At 40.3% G+C, this 25,439-nt stretch overlaps 2 protein-coding genes across 2 annotated transcripts; one reads left to right on the forward strand and one right to left on the reverse strand.

Moving 5' to 3' along the window:
• Positions 1-2,732: 2,732 nt before the first annotated feature.
• Positions 2,733-3,668, reverse strand: LOC130744469 (uncharacterized). The gene is made up of 2 exons (XM_057596651.1): positions 3,464-3,668; positions 2,733-3,049 (listed from the first exon to the last, which is right to left on the reverse strand). Exons 1-2 carry the CDS (start codon positions 3,666-3,668, stop codon positions 2,733-2,735), a joined length of 522 nt encoding a protein of 173 aa, XP_057452634.1.
• A 5,975-nt stretch (positions 3,669-9,643) lies between these two features.
• LOC130745161 (uncharacterized) lies at positions 9,644-12,612 on the forward strand. The gene is made up of 7 exons (XM_057597303.1): positions 9,644-9,869; positions 9,937-10,026; positions 10,107-10,261; positions 11,238-11,358; positions 11,709-11,828; positions 11,919-11,989; positions 12,086-12,612. The coding sequence occupies exons 1-7, from the start codon at positions 9,756-9,758 to the stop codon at positions 12,318-12,320; spliced, it is 906 nt and encodes a 301-aa protein (XP_057453286.1). The 5' UTR covers positions 9,644-9,755; the 3' UTR covers positions 12,321-12,612.
• Positions 12,613-25,439: the final 12,827 nt, after the last annotated feature.

Genomic DNA, 25,439 nt, shown 5'->3' on the forward strand with positions numbered 1-25,439 from the left:
GGATGACGACGAAAGCCACCACTGTAAACCCCATCGTTTCTCTGGGTTCAATGGTGCGGATTCAAACAATGATGGAGATGGCTCAGATCTAAGTTCCTCTAGTTCAGTGGTGTGTAATCAAACATGGAAAAGTTTGATTTTTAATTAATGTTGTTCGTGAATCATCTAATTAATTGAATATGAATGTTAAAGGAGGAATTCAGTGGTGTAATCAAACATGGAAAGGTTTGATCTAATTGATTTGGGTTCCTCTGGTTCAGTGGTGTTAATGCCGATGAACTGTGTATCCTTTTTAGTTTTAACTTGAGATGCGGACTAAATTGAAAACAAATGTAACCTATGGGGTTGGTTCATAATTTGAATAATCCTACTGGGTTAATATAAAATTTCAAAAGATCATAAATAATATTTACTAATATTTCCACATGTCATTTTTCCTATGGTACATGCCGCTCCTGTATTTGACCCAAAAAAAATTTGCTTGTACCAGGGAAATTGCCTTGAAATATAATGTTTAGCCTTGACTTTTTTTTCTAGAGTTCTAGGATATTCACTTAGACTATCTACAATGGTTTCAACATTCAACACCCTCAACACCCCACTTTTCATCTTCTCTCTCCAGTTCAACACTTCATTCAACTTTTACCCACTCCAATGGTTTTTCATTCAACACCCTACCCCCTACCCCACCACTTTTTTTATCTTATATTTTGATTTAATTTTATATTTTTCTTTTTATGATTTCATAAATTTAAAATTTGCAATAAAAATTAAATTAAATAAACGATTATCGATTTAATTTAATTTAATTTTTTTTGGTTTTTTAAAATTAAATTAAATTAACGTAATATTTTTTTAACGCAAATTAAAATGCAAGACAACAAACTAAACACACAATTATTTATTTAATTTTCTTAACATAACACACAAATAACGTAATTAAAATGCAAGACAGCAAACTAAACACACAACACACAAATAACATAATTAGTACGATACAAAGCATATTTAATCATGAGGATACATTCCAAACTTTGTCCAGATGTGCTTCACTAGATCTGCTTGCAGTTGGTGATGGACATTTGGATCACGCAACTCGGATCTAGCACGCACATGATCCGTAAAAGCGGGCAACACCTCGGTCGAGTATGGTTGCAGTGTGCTAGATCCACTTCCCTCAGCTTGCTCAAAATCGGTCCAGCGTTGAGCATATGAATCTCGTTCATCCTCAACAATCATATTGTGTAATATGATGCATGACCTCATGATGATACCCAAATCATTTATGTCCCACAAGCGAGCTGGTTCACGGATGATTTGAAAACGATCTTGAAGCACTCCAAATGCACGCTCGATGTCCTTCCGATATCCCTCCTGATGTTTTGCAAAGCACTTATCGGGTTCACTTTGAGGAAGTCTAATAGATTTGACGAAAGTTGGATAAGAAGGGTAGATACCATCAGCTAGATAGTATGCCATATTATAGGGACGTTGATTCACGATGAAATTCACACGTGGCGCGTTTCCCTGTTCCAATTCATCAAACACTGGTGACCGGTCTAGAACGTTTATGTCGTTCAGGGTCCCCGGACACCCAAAAAAGGCATGCCAGATCCATAGATCATGAGATGCAACTGCTTCAAGAATAACCGTGGTGGTTCCCTTATCCCCTCTAGCAAATTGACCTTCCCATGCTTTAGGACAATTTCTCCACTCCCAGTGCATGCAGTCAATGCTCCCGATCATGCCTGGGAACCCCCGCTGTTCACTAACCTGTAGTATTCTTTGCAGGTCCTCTTGAGTTGGTGCTCTCAGGTACTCGTGCTCATACAATCGTATGATTCCTTTACAGAATCTACGTACACACTCCAGTGTTGTAGTACCTCCGATTTTGATGTACTCATCGACTGCATCTGCTGCCACACCATATGCTAACATTCGCATTGCTGTGGTGCATTTTTCTAAGGGCGATATGCCTTCTTTCTTCGCTGCATCAAATCGTTGTGTGAAGTAGTTATCACTACTTGAAAGGTCCGCAACGATTCGAAGGAAAACATGTTTTTGCATCCGGTACCGGCGACGGAATATTCCATCGTCGTATGTAGGCTCATTGGCAAAGTAGTCGTCAATTAGCCTTCGGTTTGCCGCTGCATGATCTCTGTTGAGATTTTTTCTACCACGAGTTGCACTAGCCTGCAATATTAGATTTTGACGCTCTCTAAAATGGTTGAGTACATAAGCATCTTCTCTCTCACTTTTTTCAAGGTATGCTTGGAGATCAAACTCTGGTGGATCCATTATTTGTGAAATTTGAAGTAGATGGGAAGAGATGCATTGAATGGTGGAACCTTGAGTCCATATATATAGATAAATTGAATGGTGGACAGTGACGGATTTGAAATAATATGAACTATAGTTAATTATCAGATAAGGACTAGATTCGAAATGAGTGATACATATTCAAACTCGGTAACCCATACATTAGCCACTGACAACACTGAAAAATTATTAAAGTAAACAGAACAGACTTGACAAAACACTGGCAAATTATTAAAGCAAACACTACAGACTTGACAACACTGACAAATTATTAAAGCAAACACTACAGACTTGACAACACTGACAAATTATTAAAGCAAACACTAGGGACTTAACAACACTTGAAAATTATTAAAGCAAACACTACAGACTTGACACCACTTGAAAATTAATACAGAAAACACTACAGACAATTAATTTCCAAAGAGCTCTTCGGACAACCGCTTCAACATCTCTTTCTTGTGGTCACTGAGATGCTCTTCATCACTTAACTTTAGGTATAATTTCATTTTCTTAGCTACAGTCTCCTCTTTCCTCAATCTATTAGCCTCTTCCGTGATCGCTGCTAGATGCTTCAATTGTTCAACCTCATCCTGCTTGGCTTGTTTGTATCCAGCCCAATCGTTCTGCATCACTTCCAAGGCAGCTGTTGGGCTCTTCTTTTTACCCTTTTTTTTAGATGCATCCCTACCTATTGGACGGGGAATCGATCCTATAGAGGTTGAGCCACCTGCAGAGGTTGAGCCACATGCATCACTCTCGCGAGATCTCTTAGATCCACTACTTCTTGACCCAACACTTCCTCCTGCTTGACTACAGTAACGTGGTTGTTCACGGAGAGTCTGCCATTCTTTTATCAAATTAAATCGAGCCTTCTTTCCATCTGAGTACAGTTGTTGGGCTTGGGTCAAAATATCATCCTCCGACCAACCGCTTCGTTGCATACGCTTAGCACCATCATAAGCGCCAATCCATTTATTTATTTGCTTGCTCATATAATTATAACGGTTTCGGCATGCATTTCCATCCCGCGGAGGATTGAATGAGCAATGCTCATTACAATACTCAGCAATTTGACCCCAAAATGTTTCTCCTTTTTGGTTTCTCCCGACAACACTGTTTGTTCCAAATTTAAGCCACCCACTAATTAACACCAGATTTTGATCAGTGTTCCATGCTGGTAAGTGGCTTCTCCTGCTCGTAGGAGTTGAATCCTCTTCATTTGGAGTGGCTTCATCACCAGCTGTCATGCCACCAAGAGTCATTTGTGTTGAAAATTCGGGAAATTCAGATGCACCATCATTAGCACCATCATTAAACGGCGGTGTTGGAGATGGATGTCTGAACATAGATCCATGATGGGGATGAGGACGTTGGTTGAAAAATTGATTTGGATCTTGAAAATGGTTGGGATTTTGGTGGTTGGATTGATTTGGATCTTGATAAATGTTCGGATTTTGGTAGTGGGAAAATTGACTTGGATGTTGATAAGTGTTGGGATTTGGGTAGTAGTTGGGATTTTGATTTGGATGTGGATAATTGTTGGGATTTTGGTGGTTGGAATACTGATTTGGATGTTGATAGTCTGGATTTTGGTTGGAAGAATTCTGGGAGTTGAAATAGCTATTGTTGGGATCCATTTCAAAGCAAAGGTGATAATAGAAAGATAATAAGCTGAATAAGATGATGGAAAACTTGGTTTTTTTTTCTGTGTCCAAATCAAACAAACCAAGTCTCTATTTATAGAGAAAAAAAAATCATGAATTTTGGTATTTTTTTATATTTTTTTAATTTTTTTTTTCGAAATAATTGAGTTGGAAAGATTAGGATAAATGAAAATCGCCCGGACCAATCAGAACGAGACACGTGGCATTGGCGGTGCACTCTCTCTCTCCTGTCGCGCGTGCGTGGCACGCGTCTGTCGGTGGCCAACCGAAGCGTGCCACGCGTCCCACTACGCAGCCCCCTTACCCCACCCTGACACATAACGCGCCTTGTCTGCGCGTGTGTGGCACGCGCCTGGCGGTCACCAACCACGGCGTGCCACGTGTCTCCGGATACCCCTTTAAACAAGTGTTGAAACTCTTCAACACTTCTCTCTCCCTTTCAACATTAAACTACCCCTTTCAACACCATTATACTACATTTTCAACATTAAACACATCATATTCAACACCATTGTAACCAGTCTTAGTTTCTTTCTTAGCCTCTCCAATACTCTCATATGGAGCTTTAAGATATCATACATTTCATTGGCCGACTTGCCAATAGAGACTCTAAAAAACTCATCTTCTACCCTAAATTTCTAAATCCCGGTTACTGTTCACGGGGCAATTTTTTTTTGGGATAACTAGCTTTACTTTTCCATCTGTTGGGCTTTCATCCTTTGAGTTTGTGGCCCATTTTCACACACAACATCATCATCACTTGCAGAGCTTGATGTCATCTGCAAACCTGCGATTTCGTCACTATGCATAACTCCTCTCGTCGTCGTTAATTTCCTTTCCTTTCCCCCTCCTACTCCCTTAGTTTCTTTCATAATCACTTGCACATGTTCGTCGTCCCCCTTTGCCTTTGATGTCGCCGACGTGCGTTTCGTTTCCCCCTCCTACTCCCAGCTTCGTTCATCATCACTTGCACAGCTTGATGTCGTTCCCCTTTTCGTCATCATGTCGCCGGCGTGCTTTTCCTTGAAGAAAGGGCATGATGTATATCTGCAATCAGCAATTTCGTGGGTTGATACTCTCCAAGTTGGTCGTCATCTTGCCTCATGCTGCCAGGACCAGCTGTTTATGTTGCTTTACATATGTTTTTGAAGGCTCCCCTTGAAGCTTCAACCTTACTCGCTGCTCAATTGTCAGTTTCGTGGTCATTCGTCGGCGAGGCTGCAACCCTATATCGTGTTTATCATCTCAAGCTGTCCAAACCAGCTCTCCAAGTTGCTTTACAGGTTGGGTGCTACACTCTATTTTGAATTCACCCCCTCTATACTGTAAGCAACAAATTTCTCCTATAAAGCTGGTGACATGACAATATGCGTGTATACTTTTTCGTTCTTTTACATTTGTATAAATAGGGATCTCATCGGTGTGTTTGCTTCATTGTGAAGTTGAGTGACCCAAAAACTTTCGTGTTGGTGTAGAGTTCCTGCTCTGATTTTGATATTTTTTTATGATTTTTTTTTCCATTGAATCAATGTCTGAGATGTTTGGATATGTGAACTCCATCAAATTTCAAAATGATTGCTAGCTCCCTTTTCCCATTCTATCTGTTTTAAATCCTCTACCCTTCTGCCTATCTTTCGTTGCTCCTTGGAGTGTATTGTTCTTTATCAAATCAGAAATTTATGTGTTAGCATCTCTATTTCTCCTCCTATTTTATTTGTTTGTTTTTGTATTTCTCCTAGCATTTCTTTTATGCTTCTGACTTTTTCCCCCTATTTCTGTAATCATTATGTTTCAGGTTGAACAAAAAAAAACACTTTTTTCTGTTGCTTGGAGATTAAAGCATGAATTTGCTGAACGACTGTCCAGAGTTGGCACTGGTAAGATACTATGTTTCCTCTTTTTGTGAATTTAGATTATATATAGGGGTACAAAAATATTTGATATTGAAGTACTCTCTCTTTATCCAATTGAAGTGCTTCAACTCACCTGTTATTTTTTTTAGTACACCACTTCTCTCTCAATACTGTAGTTTATGATAAAACTGTTAATTGTCATGAGATTGAAAATAACAAAAAATGGAAGTAAATGCATTTTGTTTCAGTTAAGAAAAAATAAATTCTAAATTCTCTCAAATCTCTCCTAGCTATGCAGGTCTAGAGATTCAGCATCTTCACAATATCTTCCATGGATTTTACTGAGATCCTACCAAATCTAAATATGAGGTTGCTTCTCTCCATATCCTGCTGGAGATTGTGAGGTATGTGATATGTTTCTCCTTCATGGAGATCTTATCTCTCTCTCCTCACTTATTTATCTGATAAACGAGTTTGGTTGATCTCACTCCCGATAAATAGCGGTATATGTTGTAGCTCATGCCATCTTACAGCCTGCATCAATATTTCAATCCATATTGTTTGAATGTTTTGCAACTTTTATTTCTGTGAGACACATTCGCTGAATGGACTGTGCAATTAACCCTGTTTCCAGCCTCTGCCATGGGAACACACATGGAGAATTCGGGTTCTGGTGTTGAGGATGTGGGAGATGTGCCCAATATCTGAGCCAGGCAAGCCATTTGCAGTGCAGCTGGTGCTAATTGATGCTGAGGTTTGTTCAATGCTCTCTATTGGGTTTTTATCTAGCAGTAGTTCATATGCAACATACATTAAATCAGTTGTTTTTGCACTCCTATTACAAAAGCCGACGATAAGTGGACTGAGCGTAGAATCGACGACGTGAGATACAAGTATGATTAGATGACAATGTCAGGAAATGGAAACATATCGCTGTAGAGAACGAGGAGAAAGCCAGCAATACTGCTAAGTATCAACTTAAATGTTGGCTTTCATTTTGCTAATTTTTTAGACTTGCTTGATCATTCAAACTTGCAAATTAAATGTTTTGTGATTTGTATCAATTTGAACAGGTTGTCCTTAACTATCACACTCCGTATGTTTTGCCATCTAATTCCATCTTTTGCTTATTTTAATATTATTTTTGACATAATTCATATGTTGCCATAACTCTTATAAAATTCAAGTAGTTATAAAATCAGATAAAATTACCTATTAAGGGTCTATTAAGGGTCTGTGCATCGCACGGGTCTTAATCCTAGTTAAAACTAATGCAGGATGTTCTTAACCTTGAGATCATATTGCTCATTCTTCTTATCATCATCTATCTATGCATTTTTTATTTTTGATTGTCTTACTCCATCAACTTTACAGGGAAATAAGGAAAACTCTTTATTGCATCCAAATATCAAGATTATGTGACTCTATAATATCTTGATCTAATTATTTTCAATAGTCATAAGACTCCCTATTGAAACTAGGAGGTCTAATAATTGAGGTGCACTCACCAAAACATACACATAGAGGAAGGTTATCTACTCGAATCAAGGAATAATTTTCTTAACTAAATTCTAGTGCCGAGGGTAAACGCTTAGACAAAATTAAGTAAGTGAGTTAGGTGACCAATTTTTCAAATCTGCCCAAAATTGAGAGTACGTCATGATTGCAAACAAATGCAGCAAAATTATCAACAATAATCGATTCGATAGAGATTATATTACAATTCAACAATCTAAATCATTATTGGTAAATATTGGTGATCAATTCAATTACAAAAACCCTAAATTTTAGAATACTAAATTTTGAAATTAATCCCCTACCGCTTAGTGCACTAACTATGAGGCGATAGATTAATGGCACGACTACCCGTTACAATTAAGACAAAAAAAGGGATAAAATTTGAGAAATGTCATACTAAAAGAGATATATCATGAACCGAGACTCTGAGATTTAAGTTAAGTAGGTGGACTTCTCCTAACAAATGTTTCTTCATATGAACCGCCCAAGGGTTAAACCTTGGAGTAAATGCTGAAGATGCCCAATTATCTACAGTTGTGTTACACTTCGTCATATTGCTAAATAAAATAAAATAAAATCCAACAAAAGATTCATAAGGATATTTTTTAATTTTAATTTCTAAATATTATTTAATGTGAATTGTGCTAATTTTTTTGTTAGTTTTTTTGTTTTGTTAGTATATTCTATCCTTGACATAACTATTCATTTTTCATACAAAATTGCACTCATAACTAGTGTTCTGAAAACCGGACCGGCCATCAAACCGGTCAAGACACTGGTTCAAGGTTTAAAGGTTGAACCGGGGTCAAACCGGGGTCCAACCGTGGTAATTTAAATATTACATCATATATGTTAATATACATAAATATGCTATATTTGTGAACAGTGAATACATTTTTAATAGTATATGATAAAATTATTTTTTATAACATATAAAAATAAAGAATATAATATTACATTTACATAATTATTACTAAATTTATCTCTATATTCACATAAATATAAACTATTATATCATAATTATGTATATTTTCTTAAAACTATGAGTCTAATACATTATTGTGAAGTACAAATTGTTCTTAAAAAAAATTACAAATTGTTAAAAAATTAAGCAAAAGCCTGTTAAAAAATTGTATGTATGCTAGCACATGTCTTCATACAATAAATGATATAGACATATAAAATTGTCTCTTAATACACAACTTCAATTGTGTCACAGTGGTTCTAAGGATCTTTTGCTTCCCCCATGTCCTGTGTTCGAACCTAGTTGCCTACATTTTTTTTTTCATTTTCCACAATAATCAAAAACTGTTTGACAAAAAAAACAAACCGGCCGTTTCTGACCGGTTCAGTTCTTGCCGGTTCCCGGTTCACCGATTCTTTCCCCGGTTCAGTGAGTGTCCGGTTTAATAAGGTGACCGAATCGGACATAAGCCCGGTTCCCGGTTTGACCGGCCGGTCCGGTTTTCTGAACTATGCTCATAACCATAACCATAACCATGTTACACGTACACCCTCCGGTCATTATTATAAGTAAAAGTTAGTTTTTCAAATTCATTTAATAAATGATGTATGTGACTATTTTAATGACCACATACATCCAGTGGCGGAATCAAGGGGGGACTAGGCCATGCCATAGCCACCCCCAAAAATTCTTCTTTTCTTTACAAATACTCATATAAAAATATATATAGGACCACCCATTGAACTTCAAACATATATCTAGCTTAATTCACAAATTGGATGCTCTAATATTCTGGTTGGTGGCTTGATATTATTCAATTCCTCTCACATTTTAGTTAATTTTCTTATCCTTCTCGGTAACTAATCTCTCCCACTCTATGACTTTCTATCTTTTCCACTTCCATAGTAATATTAGGATTAAATTAGTTTATTTAGAAGATACAAGTGGTTGTTACTCTCTTTATTCTTTTTATAAAAATTGTCAATTAGACATCAAATTTATTGCACAAATTATACATGTGAAAATTTAGAAGTCATTTACTCTTTAGTCTTAGCCCCACCCAAGTCAGAATCTTGCCTCTGCCACTGCATACATCATTTATTGAATGAACCTAAAAAGTTAACTTTTGCTTATAATAGTGACCGGAGGGTGTATAATTCATGATGTGATAGAAATTTGTCAAAAAAAAATGATGTGATAGAAAGATAAGAAAGGTGAGAAGAGAAATAATGAAAATGAAATAAAAAAAAATTAAGAAATATGATGAATGATTCAAAACTCAATTTTTTATTTGTGGATAAAATTCAAAACTCAATTTTCACATCTACTTTACCAATTGACCACCTGGTCTTAACTACGTAACAAGCTGCGCGCCCTAATTTCATTTCTTTCCACATTTCACTGAGCTCGGGTTCCGCTTCTAGAAAGGGAAGAATGAGCTTCTCCGGCATGGAGGAGGAGGACGAAGCCCCAGACGTCTTGTGCCACCTCGAAAACGTTCAAGGCTTAGTCGACGCCCTCACCGCCGTTCGATGGAAGCGCCACCAGGTAACCACCACCTTCACCCTCCATTCCAGCAACCCATAAACTTCACCTAACTCTTAACTAACTGCAGGACGCGGTTTTAGAACTGTCCGAACACGGCATTGTCTTGATCGTTGAAGAAAGCGGTTGCCTCCAAGCCAAGGTTTATCTCAAACGAGAGGTACCTTACCAATTACCATTTCCCTTTCATTTAATTGATTAATTGATTCCCAGTTGATTCACTTTTTGTTGAATTCGCAGCTTTTCATTCGCTATGATTACAACGCACAAGCACGACCTCGTTTCGGGGTGAGTTTGGGGCTTTTTGTGGATTGCTTGAATGCTTTCTCGGTTCATGGCCACTCCAGTGTGATTCAGATTCAATATCCAGGTCCTGACATGCAGGTTCTTCTCAAGTATGGTGCCTCTCTTTTGATTTTTCATTCAAATGTAGAGCATCATCTACATTAGTAGCACATTAACATTTTCTAGGTTATGCTTTGGACACACAAATGCAGTGTTAATTGTTTACTTATATGTCATTAGACATCACAGTAATGGTTTTAAATATTATGGTTGCGGTCGCGGTTGTAGAGACTTAAAAATTCGTGATATTGAGGCTTCAATAATGGTTGCGACAACAATTTTTATATTAACTATAGGCATATTGACATTTTCTGTTAACAAATGACACTTACGTGCTCTTCCGTTAGCAAATTCAGGGATGAAAAGCATGTTATTTTTGGCGCTAAACAATTAGAAGGAAAAAAGTAAATGAGTGCATACAGATTGGACGCCATTTGCTTCCTTGCTTCTCGTATGCTAGTCAACTAAATATGCTTTCTTTCTACCATTCTTATGTGTTAAATTTTCTTTTATGCATGTTTGCAAAACGGGTTATTGAAAAAGTCATGATTTAAGAAAACTGATCTAGCATGAGACATATGCCTTCGTGGTGAAATTCATCATGCTACCAAGTACCAGCAAATCACTTCCAAGCATAGACCGCCGTTAATTCCATGACATGGACTGTTGCAACTTCAGACAAATTTCAACATCTTCTACAACTAATTAGGTTATATTGCTTGAGATGAAATTGGCTGACAGAAACAAAAAAATTATTGATTAGAGATTGAAGATTAGAACTTGAAAGCTTTTTTAATCCTCTACATTTGTTAATTACTATATTGTAACAAATCTTTCACAGAATGGATTTTTCATTGTCAAGTAAGAACCTGTGGTTAAATTTCATATTCCATTCTGAGTGATAGCTATAATGATTGTTTACTGAATAGGATTCTTGATCACCAACATTCTTTATAGCTCTACAAGAAAACAACACTATATAATTGTCTTAACTATGTCTTAAATGTATTTTCTCCACTTCTTTAGATCTGTAGATTCGCCGGATGCCAGTATTTGTGCAGAGATCAGAACAAGGATTCCTGATACAGTTGCGTGGGACTACAATTTTGAACCTGCTGGGACAAACCCTTTAACCTTCACTGTTAAGGTATGGCATAAATTTATTGTTCTCCTTTAGATTTCCTCTTTTTGTTTTTTTTTTTCAAAAAATATGATTACCAATTCCCACCCCTGTGGACCTTTTCTGAAGTTCTGGCTCACTAAATAGTTCAACAATTAGATTGCTAGTTAATGTCTTAGCAATTCACTCTGCATTTGTGAAATTCATGATAGTAATTATTGCTCATGAATTCTGCAATAAGTTAGGATTTAAGCGTATTTCGTTTTAAACCTAGACTCTATGCATATACATGTTTTCCTACAGTTGATACTTGAGGGAGAACAGCCTTGCATTTTGTACACAATTAACTGATATTTTGAATATTGATCTACACCTAGTCTGCAGCTCTAAAGGAAGCTATTGAGGATCTTGAATGGCCTGGATCAAGCATACAGATAATTCTAGAGCCCGATCCTCCTTCTGTCACAATGAGAGCTGAAGGACATGGAGACTTGCAGGTTTGTATTGTTTTGGACTCTAATAGTTACATGCTTGTTGCCTTGAAATTTGAATCCGTTATAATCACTTTTTCTTTTTCTTTTTTTCAGATAGACTTCATGTATTATGTGAATTCCGATCTCTTGGCAGCATTTCAGTGTGACAATCACACTTCTTTCAAGTATTTCTTTGTTCTTTTAAAAAATGATTACTTACATGTAAAGTACCATTCCCCTGCCATCAATTTGATTGTCATTTCTTTGCATATTGTTAACAGGTACAAATATAAGTTCCTCAGAGCAACAACTTCTAATATACCTAACAGTGTTATTAAAGAAAACAGAGGAAGCAAGTTAAGCATTGGGAGAGGAGGAATGTTAAAAGTTCAGCATCTGGTTTCAATTGCCAAACCATCCGCCTCACACACACATGTCGATTCTGCAGGCTATCAACAACCAGGTCGAATAGCTCATATTGAATTCTTTCTGAAACCAGAGGAAAGTGAGGACTAAACGAATGATTAATAGGCAGAATCAAGGAAAAATGTGCATGATCATTTTCAATATGTTGCCTTTCAAACCCATTCCAAAAAAGGTTCTCTAAAAGCTTTCTTTGTATAGTTATAAACCACTAATTTTGCAGAAGAAAATGTCTTTAGTTGTCTTGCGAATATGCAAAGTGGCTTGTTTCTCATCAAACAGGTAGTTTAGCAGGAAATTCCCGTTTCATGTGTTTACTTTCATTTTCTTGTTCATAGCTCAAGCAGCAATTCATCCATCAAATGTATGTTTTTAATCTTTGGCAGATGATTCTCAATCATTTGCTGAGTAAATTCACAATTTCAAAACCCTCCTTTGAGGTGTGTGATGGAACTTATGATTCAGGAAAACCTTTGATGACTTTTTTCATAAAATCCCTGTCCATTTTTCCAGTCCTCAGTTGAGGAAAAGTTATCACAGCTAACCTATTTAACATGAGGCAACGCCCTGGCGAGATATACTAAGAAACAAAAATAAAGAGTAATTTATTGTAATTTTAAAAGTTTGGAAGAGTCTAATTTTAAATTCTAATATTTTATGTATTGTGGGTTACATTACGCCATTACCTGTTGCAGCGGGTAAAATTAAGTGGTGTATTGGTAAATGACCCATAAGTTATTTTGCTTGGTATTGGTTTCACTTAGCTTGGGTTATGGAGATCATCTTGCTGGGATGTGCAATGTTCTTCTACTGGTTGTAGGCTTTCAACAGTGAGGAGTTGAACTTCCTCTATGTAATTGGTTTTTGTTCTAAGCTAGCCTTCTTATTGTCTATAGCTTTCTTTGTAAGGGTGTAGAAGCACCCCTTGTGCTTTCATAAATTTAATTTTGCTTATTAAAAAACCAAACTAAGGAGGGATATCTTACAAAACTACACGCTAGACCAAAAAACAGAGAATATTAAGATTTTACATTTTATCTAACTAGAAATTTTTACATTTAATAATAATGTTTTTAAATCGGTCTGGTTATTGAAGTGGTTGAGGCTGGTTTCAAGTTTGATAGTTCAACCGAGATTAAACCACTGTTTTACCAGTTATTCATTAAATAATATTTTTTATTTTTTATAATATATTAAATATTAGTTAACAAAAAATAATTAATAACATCCCAAATATCCATTTAGTCCACTCCAAAGTTTCACGTTTCAAAGGTCAAATTTCAGTGTTTTGTTTTGGTCAAATGTCTTAACTTATGCACTTAAAAGTGACACGCAAACCTCATACGCAAATTAACAAAGCCATTACAAAAGAATGGTTTCTTCTCCGGTCCAAGCTCCGAGGAAGGAGTCGGCGGCGAACGGTGGCTCAGACCAACGAGTCTCCTTCCGGGACATGGTGCTAGGGCGATCAACGACGGATGGTGCACGTACACAAGTTGACTTAATAGCACAGAAGTTGGTGCGTAGTGAGCATGATGAAGAGGGCTTCCCTAAGGTTTTTGCTGCTGATTCAGTGGTGGACGAACTGAGTCGGCCATGGAAGGATGCGCTAGTTGTGAAGCTGATCGGGAAGACTCTGGGATACAACATGATGAAAACACGGCTCCGTGCGCTGTGGAAGCCAGGGGGAGGTTTTGACATCATTGTTATCGATAATGGCTTTTACATGGTGAAATTTGATAGGGATGAGGATCGCGACAAGGTGTTGCATGGCGGCGGGTCTTGAATGATTTACGATCATTGTGTTGCTGTGGCACTATGGAGCCCTGACTTCGTCCCTGCGGCGACTGCCTCGCTTAAGTCCCTGGTGTGGCTGCGCTTCCCAGGCCTGAACCCTGCATACTACAATGAGTGCTTCCTTAGGACACTGGCAGAGGCGGTGGAGAAGCCTGTTAAAGTGGATGTGAACACGCTGAAATTGCATCGTGGGCGATATGCTAGGGTTTGTGTTGAGTTGGATGTCTGCAAACGGGCAGTCACGAAGATTTGGTTTTGTGATCAATGGATCCCAGTGGTCTATGAAGGTTGCCACATGATCTGTGATAAGTGTGGTTGTTTTGGCCACCTTGGGCGGAACTGTGAGCGGGACTCGAGCTCTCAGGTAGGAGCGGCCGGCTTGGACACGAGGGCACCCGACAAGACAGCCGTGAGTGCAACTGACAAAGGCAAGGCGGCGGCCGTCGACGATACCGTGACGGCACTTTCTCCGCCGCAAACTCCGCTCAAACGCCGGTGAGGTGAAGCGGTTGTGCAAGTGGCGACTGAAGAGCGACCACAACATGGTACAACGACGCCCAGGAAGGTGGTTTCTCGGAAAACAACTTCTGGAAGGAACCCTGCACCAGCAAGCAAGCAGCGAGGGAGTCATTCAGTCACGCGTGGTCTGTTCCAGGAGGGTGATAAGCACGACTTTGTGTTCCATGCCGAGGGAAACCGTGCTAATGCAGAACCCGTAGTGCAGCAGCAAGTAGGAGACAACCGTGAGCTTGAGGAGGGTGAGGTCGCCGCTGCCGGCGAGCCACCGGACACAAGCGAAAAGTGAGGGGCTTCCCTCTTTGGCCGCCACCACTTCTATGGTTCTAATGATGATAGACAACGATTGCACTGTCTTGTCTTGGAATATCCGTGGAGCGGCGAGTGTGGGGGTGAAACGATATCTTCGTGATCTCTTACAAAAGGTGAAACCTTCTTTAGTTTTTATTGAAGGTATGAAAAACGGTAGAAAGGGGGGGTTTGAATAACGTTTTCAGAATAAAACTTCCACCTTAAGATTTTAGCAAATCTTTCGAGACACAAGTAGGGTGCTTAAGATAAGAGATAGAAAAGCACACAAGGATTTTATCCTGGTTCACTTGATGAATCACTCAAGCTAGTCCAGTCCACCCGTTAAGGTGATTTCTTCCTTCTTAGAATGAAGGCAATCCACTAATCAGATAATTGTTACAACTGCACTTGAAACCAACAAGTGACTAACAATACACTGACTTAGCTCACACTAAGATTCACTCTCTTAGTCTTCTCTAGGATCCGATCAACCTTGATCTCCTAAAGGTAAACTAAACAATTGTTTAAGAAATCTTGTTTACAAAGAGATTGCTTCTAAAAAGCTTGTAGTAAACATAATGAATTCAATGAAGAAAGAATGCTTAGAAGATTTGAATATAGCTTGCGCGTGTGAGATTCTTCTAACCGCATTCTTCAGTCTTCAGCCTCTATTTATACTCCAAGGATTAGGGTTTGAACGTTGCATGGGAATGCTACCGTTGGAGGGCAGTTCTGGAATTTCCAGCTTCTGTTGTGGCTGAGAATGTTAGGTTAGGTCGTCAGGATAGTACAATTGCTTTTGTACTTTGGATAGTGACTTGACCTTTAACCTCGTTTGACTTCTGATCAGAGGAGCGCTTCGTGTTGGAACTTGTGAAGCTTGTTGATCAGAGTCAGAGGGAAGCATGGATCCTCTAACTGTTGTACCTTCTGATTCTCAACTCAGAGGATCAGCACTTGGTCTTCAGAGCCATTTTGCTTCTGGACTTCAGAGTCTTCACTCTTCAGCTTCTGGATCTTCAGAGTCTTCTACACCATCAGAACTTCTGAGCCTTCAGAGTTTCTGGGTTGTCAGAACGTCTGGATCATCAGAACTTCAAGTGAGCTGAGTCCTTATCAGAGCTTGATTAACTTCAGATCTTCTGAAGCTTTTCTACTGTTCAGATTGAACATAGAGATTGCGAAAGCGTTGCTAGGGTCACTCTTTAAGCACAATGCTTCTGATTTGTGTGAGATTGTGTCAAGGTCAGAGCCTGTTAAGAGCACACTCAGAAAACACGTTAGAGTACCATAATTGTTCATACTAAAAAGTTAACTTGTAATCATCAAAACATAGAGTTGTACTACTAGATCAAAACTTGATCTTACATTTATCATGGAGACTCATATTTAGTTTGGTACTGTGCGCAAGTTTTGGGAGAACTTGGGATTTAAGCCTGTGCATATTGTTGAAGCCCATGGCCACTCCGGGGGTTTGTGGTGCTTAGCTCCATCCCATTCCATCTCTAATTTTACACTTGTAGAGGTGGTTGATCATGTTGTAGCTGTGGAGGTCCGATCGTCCCAACAGTCGTGGTACTGTACCGGGGTGTACGCAAGCCTAGTGGCCTCCAACCGGGCTTTGTGTTGGAGTTACTTAGCTGGGCTTCGGCAGAGGATAACTCACCCTTGGATGGTTGTTGGTGATTTTAATGACTCCCTTCTTCGCTTCGATCAGCGTGGTGGCGTCTTTTCTCAAGGTAGGGCGTCACTTTTTGAAGACATGATCCATGCTTGTAGCCTTATCCCTCTCCATACTATTGGGTTGCGTTTCACTTGGGTACGGCGGCGGGGAGGGATAGCTGTGATGCACAAGAAGCTTAATTGGTGCTTCAGTGACCCCGAGTGGAATTTCAGGTTCCCAATAGCTGTTGCAGAGAACCTTGCTAAAGTGCATTCTGACCACTCCTCGGTTCTTGTTCGTTGCGGAGGGCAACAAGCGTTTCGTGGAGCTAGGCCTTTCTGTTTTGAGGCGGCTTGGCTGTCACATTCAGAGTATGAGCTTGTTGTCTCGTCAGCTTGGTCCCCTCAAGAGGCTCTCCTTGCGAATTTACATACTGTCCGGGAGCCGTCCATGGTGTTTAACCGTGAGGTGTTTGGTGATATTTCGCGACGGAAGCGTATCTTGGAGGCCCGGATCAAGGGAATCCAACTGAGGCTTGATAGGGTGGATTCTGCATCTCTCTCTTTGCTGCATGATCAGCTCCAGGTCGAGCTTCATCATACTCTTGCACAGGAGGAGCTACTTTGGTTCCAGAAGTCTAGGGAGAAGGAGGCTGTGCTTGGGGGTCGGAATACTAGATACTTCCACACTAAAACTCTCATTCGTCGCCGGCGGAATAGAATTCTCTCCCTCACCCTTCATTCCGGTGAGGTGTGCACTGATGAGTCAGTTCTCCAGCGGGAAGCCCTTTTTTTTTCAGAGGATTATTTTGTGCTCCTACCAGCTCCCGGCCTCTGTAGAGGGATATGTATCCTTGTCCTACGTTGTCCCAGGACCATGTGTGTCTTCTTGCTGCGGAAGTGTCAACCCAGGAGGTTTGGGAGGCAGTTTCCACTATGGGGCCTTATAAGGCTCCTGGCCCGGATGGTTTCCAAGCCATCTTCTTTAAATCTTATTGGCATATTGTGGGAGAGAGTGTTTGTCAGGTTGTCAAGGAGGCGTTTGCCACAGGCTCTTTTGATAGTGCGTTGTCTGAAACGTTGGTGGCGCTCATTCCGAAGGTTGATGTTCCGTCTTCCTTTCGTGAACTTCGTCCTATTAGCTTCTACAATGTCATGTATAAGATAATAACGAAGGTCTTGGTTCTCCGCCTTAGGGATTGCCTCAAGGAGATTGTAGGGCCTCTTTAGAGCAGTTTCATCCCTGGGCGTGGTACTTCTGACAATGCTATTATTCTCCAAGAGGTGGCTCATTTTATGATGAATAAAAAGAAGAGGAGCACGAATGTTCTCTTTAAGCTTGATTTGGAGAAAGCATATGATCAGGTGAGTTGGTCTTTCCTCCGAGCAACTCTAGTGGAGTTTGGTTTTTCCGCTGCTGTTGTTGAGTTGATCATGCATTGTGTTACTTCTTCCTCCATTACTCTCCTTTGGAATGGGAACCGTCTTCCGGCGTTTAGTGCGACTAGGGGTTTTAGCCAAGGAGACCCTTTGCCCATATGATTCATGAAGAGATGGTGCATGAGCGATGGAAGCCAATTCAGATTAGCCAAGGTGGTCCAGGTATTACACATCTTTTCTTTGTCGATGATGTGTTGTTGTTTGCCAAGTCAGAAGTTGCTCAAATCAGGAACATATATAGGGTTTTGGAGGAGTTTTGTGATGCTTCGGGGCTGAGGATTAATCTTTTGAAATCTAAAGCTATGGCATCTTGGTGTGTGGACAATGCTCTTAAAGAGCGGATTACCGCCATTACTTCCATTCCGTTCACAAATGATATTGGTAAGTATCTTGGGTTCCCTATCCACCTTGGTCGGGTTCGCAAGGAGGACTTTGGCTTCATTATTGATCGGGTGACTTCACGGTTAGCCTCTTGGAAAGCTAATTTGTTGAATAAGCCGACACGCATTACGCTTGCGAAGTCTGTGTTGTCCGCTATCCCGGTTTATGTCATGCAATTGAATTGGTTACCTCAAGCTGTTTGTGACCAGTTGGATGCGGTTGTTCGCCGGTTTATTTGGGGTAATGGACAATCGAATGGCCTCCCCTTGGTGGCCTGGGACAAGGTGACTCGGGCTAAGAAGCATGGTGGATTGGGCTTGCGGCGAGCTAGGGAGAATAATGTGGCCATGTTAGGCAAACAAGTTTGGAGCTTGGTGTAGCAGGAGGAGAAGTTTTGGGTGAGTTTTGTCCGTGCCAATCATGTTGTTGGGCCAGCGTTGCTTTCTTGTGCTTCATCTGCGGGTTCTTATTTCTGGCGTTCCATGCTTAAGGCGAGAAACTTGTTGCGGGATGGCTATGGGGTTAGAGTTGGGGACGGCAGCTCCTCCTTCTGGTTCTACTTGAATTTGATGAAAATATATTTATGTATTTCATTAATAATACTTGACTAAAGACTACAATATATATAGAGTAACAAAGAGATAAAAAGAAACTAAATCTATCTAAGTTTATCTCTAATTAAATAGATATCATCTCTATTTAAATAGATACTAATCTAATATAGAGAAGGCTTAATTCCACTTTTGGTCCCTGAAGTAACACGATTGTGCGAAACTCATCCCCTTTGTTTAAAACGAGCAGTTATTGTCCCAAACGTTTACGCCGTGAGCGGTTTTAGTCCCTCCGTCCATTTTCCGTCAAGTTACTAACGGAAGAAGCTGACATGGATTCACTTAATGACGTGGATGACCACTGGTTATTATTGCCATGTGTGTAATTTAAAAAAAAAACCAAAACTAATTAATTCCCCCCCTCCAAATTCACGATCAGATTGGGGATAAATCCCCAAATCTGATGAACCCTAGTGTCTATGTACCAATATACACGAGTCTCCTGGCAAGATCGAAGAGAGAAGCAAGAAGTGGCCATCCACATCATTAAGTGAAGCCATGTCAGCTTCTTCCGTTAGTAAATTGACGGAAAATGGACGGAGGGACTAAAACCGCTCACGGCGTAAACGTTTGGGACGATAACTGCTCGTTTTAAACAAAGGGGATGAGTTTCGCACAATCGTGTTACTTCAGGGACCAAAAGTGGAATTAAGCCTATAGGGAAACAAAACTTAACTATATCTCTAAGATAAGACTAATAATAAATTAAATCTTTAACATATATTCAACAGTTCTCAACTGGTCACCGTTGGGTCGCTTGTGTGACAGGGTCCTGGCTGTTGATATCCATGATGTGGCTCTGTCTTTGAGAGATGTGTTCTCAGCAGGTGCTTTTAATCCGATGTTGCTGTATACTCCGTTACCTCCGGAAGTTAGCAATTTCTTGTTCACTTTGAAACACATTTTCTTTGATACAGGTACACGTGATTGCCTAGTTTGGAAGCCTAATTTAAATGGGGAGTACACTGTCAAGGAGGGATATAAGTGGTTGTCTAGTCTTGAAGCTACTGTTACTGGCGCTGGCTTAGTCTGGAAGGTTCGTACCCCTGAAAATATCTGTGTCTTTCTCTGGCAGATTCTACATGATGCTCTCCCCACGCTCTCCTTGCTTTTGCGACGCAACTTGTATGTGAACGATTTGTGCCCCAGGTGTAGCAGCGGTGAGGACATAATTCTCCATTGCATCAGGGATTGTGTGGATGTCAGGCCGATCTGGCGCGGAACGGGGTTCGTTTTACCTCAGTCTTTCTTCGCGTTACAGAGCTTCAGTGATGTGCTGCAAGAATTTGATGGATTTGGGCTAATCATTGTCTTGGCCACGGCGTGGGTAATTTGGAAGGATCATTGTCGTGCACAAGGTGGTCCGGGAGGCTCGCAAGTTGTGGCTCGTCATTGCCGATGTCTATCGCAGTGAGGTTTCCCCTCTTGTGTCGCGGTGGGTTTGATGGCAGCCTCCTAGGGAAGGCTTCGTTGCGCTTAACACCGACGGGAGTTCGCTTGGTAACCCGGGAGCTGCTGGAATTGGTAGTGTTGTGCGTACAGGGGATGACAACTGGATTCTGGGATTTGCAGGCCATGTTGGTGAGACAGATAGTTTATGTGCTGAGCTGCTAGCTATTCTTCGTGGCCTTACGACGTGTTGGGATCGTGGACTTAGGTTCATTGATTTGTTTTCAGATTCTATGGTGGCCTTGGGTTTGATTCAGGAGCACCATCCTGTGTTGCACCAATATGCTTCCATTATTGGTCAGATTAAAGGTTTGCTTCAGCGTCCATGGCGAGTTCAGTGCCAGCATATCTTGCGGGAAGGGAATGCGGTGGCAAACTTCTTAGCGAAGCAGGGAGCCTCTTCTGTGACTGAGTTTCTGATTTGGGATACTCCCATTCAGGGTACTTTGCGCTTGTTGAGAGAGGACCAAATGGGCACTTTGTTCATGAGGACCTAACCCTCTCCCTTTTGTTTTTTGTTTTTGTAAGCATTTGTTATAAAAAAAAAATGTCAAATTTCAGTAGAAGCTTTGCATGAGTTTGTCTTTTTCTTGTCTTTAGAAAAAAAAAACACACAATATGCTTTGTTGGTTTAGCTTGGTAATATGGGCCAGTGCCAGTAATTTACGACATACACTCTTTCATGCATTTGTTACAATCTAGCTTTGTTAGTATTTACACACCAAAAAAATTAATTACAACAAAACAAACAGTAAAAAGAAGTCCATGTGCTCTTCTAGCTGCCGTCGCATGGTTTCATCTTGTGTGGGTAACCCACGATGGTTCAGTTCACCTTTCCAACGAATTTTAACTGTTCAAATTAATTAATAGTAAAAAATTAAGTTACTAAATATAAATTATTTTACTAAAACACCATTCTCCCTTCACCCTCACCACCCAACCCTTTCTCCCCTGCATAACCATTATACCGCCACTCTCAATCTCCCTCGGCCTACTAACACCACCGTCATGGATCCTCCAAAAACCTAGATCTGAAGTTGCAGCAACATGCAAAAACCTTCTCCTTCATCCAAAGCCACCCCACCCAAAACTCAGTGGAGGCCGCCACTGCCACATGCTCCACATTCTTTGTTTTCCGGCAAGCTCCATCAACAACCACCACCTTCACTTTTTTTTATCCAGCCCCACAACACCTCAAAGACGATGTTTCTAACCTCCAGAACAAAGAAGGAGTGTCTAGCTTCCTCTTGGAAGTTTCTCCGTTGCGATCTAGAGATTTTCCGACGAGCCACCATTCCCTATAACTGACTTTTCCGGTCAGATTCGAGGATTTTTGGGAAAATAAACAACACCACAATGATCCTTGTCACGAGTAGAATAAGGTTCAATGTTCAATTTCTTCGGTCACTGTCACCGTTGTGCCCCGCCACCGATGGTGATTTTTGGCAACTGCTCTGACGTGCCTAATTTGAGAAAAGGATGTTCTTTTCTTGAAGATCTCCACCTCCTATCTTCAAATCCGAGGTCTTGACTTAGAAACGATGAAGATGAAGATGGAGAAAAAGCTTCATCAAGTCTTCCACGGAAGAAAATACTTCTAGATCTGCTCGGATCTAGTGCTTCTTGCATGCTTGTCGCATCCGGCAAGAAAGAGGGAAGATTAGAGGAGGACGTGGCAGGGTGGAGTTCGTGGAACAGTGGTTTGAGACAACAACGCTTGTCATCGAGCCAAACCGAGAAAGGAAGGAGAAGGAAAGAAAGTGAAAAGAAAAAATAGGCATTTTTGTAATGTAAGTGGAGAACGGTCACTGCACCACTGTGATTAATTTTTTAACAAACTCATGGTAGGGGCAACACAATCACACTGCTCCAATTTTTTTTTACAGGCAAATGTTAGTTATTAATTGTTAGTAAATTAATTAATTCACCATGGTTTTAACCCTGACCCTTCACCCTTCAATACCCTTTATTTCCCTTAACTCACCAAGTGAGTTACCCATCCCCCCTCACTGCTCCTAATACGTTCCTGTGTTTTCCTCTTCAGCCACCGCACCGGTTCACGGTCAAACGAGCAGGCCGGTGCGGTGCGGCCCGAGTTATAACAACCATTTTAATAAGTAAATAAAATGTCAAATATTTTTATTAGTTGTATAGCCAACACCACTGGCCCATACAAATTTCAAGTAAAGGCGACAAGAAGTAAAAGCAATTTGAAAAACAGAGGTGGCGGTTACTGAATACTGAGTGAGGAGGAAGCAGCGATGAATTCCAAAGACAGTTGCAGAAGCGAGCTTCGCATTGCGATCCGTCAACTCAGCGATCGATGCCTCTATTCAGCATCCAAATGGTAACGAACCTCTCTCCCTCTCAACCACAAAACCTAAACCCCAATGTTTCCAACTTCCCTTTCCTTAATCGATGCTTCATTGCAGGGCAGCGGAACAGTTAGTGGGCATCAAGCAAGACCCAACGAAGTTCACTCCTTCAAACACAAGATTCCAACGCGGAAGCTCCAACATCCTCTGCAAGTACCGCATCCACGAGGTCACCGCCACGCCGGTTGCCGAAGTTTCGTATGTCGCCATGCCAGTCATGGAGGAGGATGAGGCTGTCGACAGTGACTTGAGGTTCATCTTCCTCTTCTGAATCATCATCTTACCAAGTTGCAATCATCTATTTTCCTAGTTTCTTCAGATATGTGGCACACTCTGCCTTGACATGACCATATCCCTCACATTCATGACATTGAACTCCTTTGCTTTTGTTGGGTTTGTCTTCTTCCTTGGTTCTTCGAGCATAACCAGAGTTCTTCACTATGTCAGACCGCTTGTCTGGCACATTTGGTCTAGGCCTTTTGTCAAATCGTCTCATAACTTTGTTGAATTTTCTTCCAAGCAGTGCTATTGCCTCAGACAGGTTCTCATCAGAATCCTTCTTACTGAGATCATCATCTTCAGTATCTGACACAAATGCTATGCTCTTATTTTTCTTTTCTGATCTTTCATTGAAGGACACCTCAAAGGTTTGTAAGGAGCCAATGAGCTCATCAACCTTGATATTTCTAATATCCTGAGCTTCCTCAATAGCTGTAACTTTCATATCAAACCTCTTAGGTAATGACCTGAGAATCTTTCTAACAAGCTTTTCTTCAGACATTTTTTCTCCCAAAGCAAAAGATGCATTTTTCATGTCTCGCACCCTCATGTGAAATTCAGAAACTGTTTCATCCTCCTTCATCTTCAAGTTCTCAAATTGAGTGGTGAGAAGTTAAAGCCTTGACAATCTTACCCTTGTGGTTCTTTCATGAGTCACCCTGAGAATTTCCCAGGCATCCTTTGCAACAGTGCAAGTATTGATCAGCCTGAACATGTTCTTGTCCACTCCATTAAAAATAACATTCAGTGCTTTTGAGTTACCCAGTGCTTCATCATCCTCTTCTTTGGTCCATTCTTCCTTAGGCTTCAATTCAGTAGTTGAGGTTCCTTCTTTGTCACTTTTCACAGGGTACTTCCAGCCTTTGACAATAGATTTCCAGGTCTTGCTATCAATCGATCTCAGAAACGCAATCATGCGTGCTTTCCAGTAGTCATAGTTGGTGTCATCCAAGATTGGTGGCCTATAAACAGATCCTCCTTCCTTGCTATTGTCCATAATACCAGAAGTAGTTCCCTAGATCTCACCCAAGCAGAACATGGTGTCTGCTCTAATGCCAATTGAAATTTTGGCAGCCGTAGGACAGATGTTTTACCAGATGTCTAAGACATAGACATCTTGTATAACATTACACAGAAAACAACATGCAAATAAACAAGTTAAAGGACAAAATAATAAAATCAACACAAGAGATTGTTAACCCAGTTCAGTGCAATATCACCTACGTCTGGAGGGTTTTCACCCGAGAAAGAAAATTCAATATTATAGATAAATTGTACACAAAAGGTCTTAGCTGAACTACCCCAGTTCACTGCCTTTTCTACCTATCTCTACCCGTGGCTTATTACTTAGTCCTCCTCCTAAGTTTGAGATCCCTCTCACTTTCTCACTCACAATCACTACCACAGTGATTGAACTCTAACAAGAGTAAAAAGACGGATCTCAAGATCACACAACTAACAACAACTCTTAGCTTACAACAATGGCGCAAAAGCTGCTAAGAGAACACTCAATATGAACTCGATATAAACCCTAATCAAAACACACGAAGCACACCTAGCAACTAGATCTTGGGTCTTCATAAGTAGCAGTTTTTCATGCCTTGTCTTCGATGGGCTTGAAAGCACACATAGTCCATACATAAAACAGGAAGTTATTTCAATAACAAATCTGCACAGAATCTTCAACTCGTGTTTTAAGGTGCAGACAAAAACTTCCACAATTATCTTCAAATCAAACCCCTTTGAACCGGGTTTGACAACACTTGATATATTCCTTGACGATGCACAGAAGCTTCCACAGTAACCCTAACTTGATCACTACGTAATCAATACAAAGCTTCACAATAATCTGCCAAGTAACATAACGTTTCCAGGGGACAAATGTCATAGCACGACGTTACAACATCTTGGCACACAAAGTACATTAGCTAAAATGCAGACAACCATAACAAAGGAACAACATCGAAGTTCGTGGAGCGCAGGTTGGAGACAACAACGCTTGTCATGGAGCCAAACCGAGAAAGGAAGGAAAGTGAAAAAAAAAGACATTTTTGTAATGTACGTGGAGAACAGCCACTGCACCACTATGATTAATTTTTTAACAAACTCACGGTAGGGGCAGCCCAATCACACTGCTCCTGAATTTTTTTTTTCATAGACAAATGTTTGTTGTTAATTGTTAGTAAATTAGTTTGTTTACCGAGGTTTGAACCCTTCACCCTTCAATACCCTTTATTTCCCTTAACTCATCAAGTTAGCTACCCATCCCCCCACACTGCTCCTAAGTCCTAATACGTTTGTATTTTCCACTCCAGCCACCGCACCGGTTCACGGTCAGACCGGACGAGCAGGCCGGTCCGGTACGGCCCGAGTTATAACAACCATTTTAATAAGTAAATAAAATTTCAAAT

Source organism: Lotus japonicus, chromosome 3 (genome assembly GCF_012489685.1).
Source record: "Lotus japonicus ecotype B-129 chromosome 3, LjGifu_v1.2".
Taxonomy (NCBI): Eukaryota; Viridiplantae; Streptophyta; class Magnoliopsida; order Fabales; family Fabaceae; genus Lotus; species Lotus japonicus.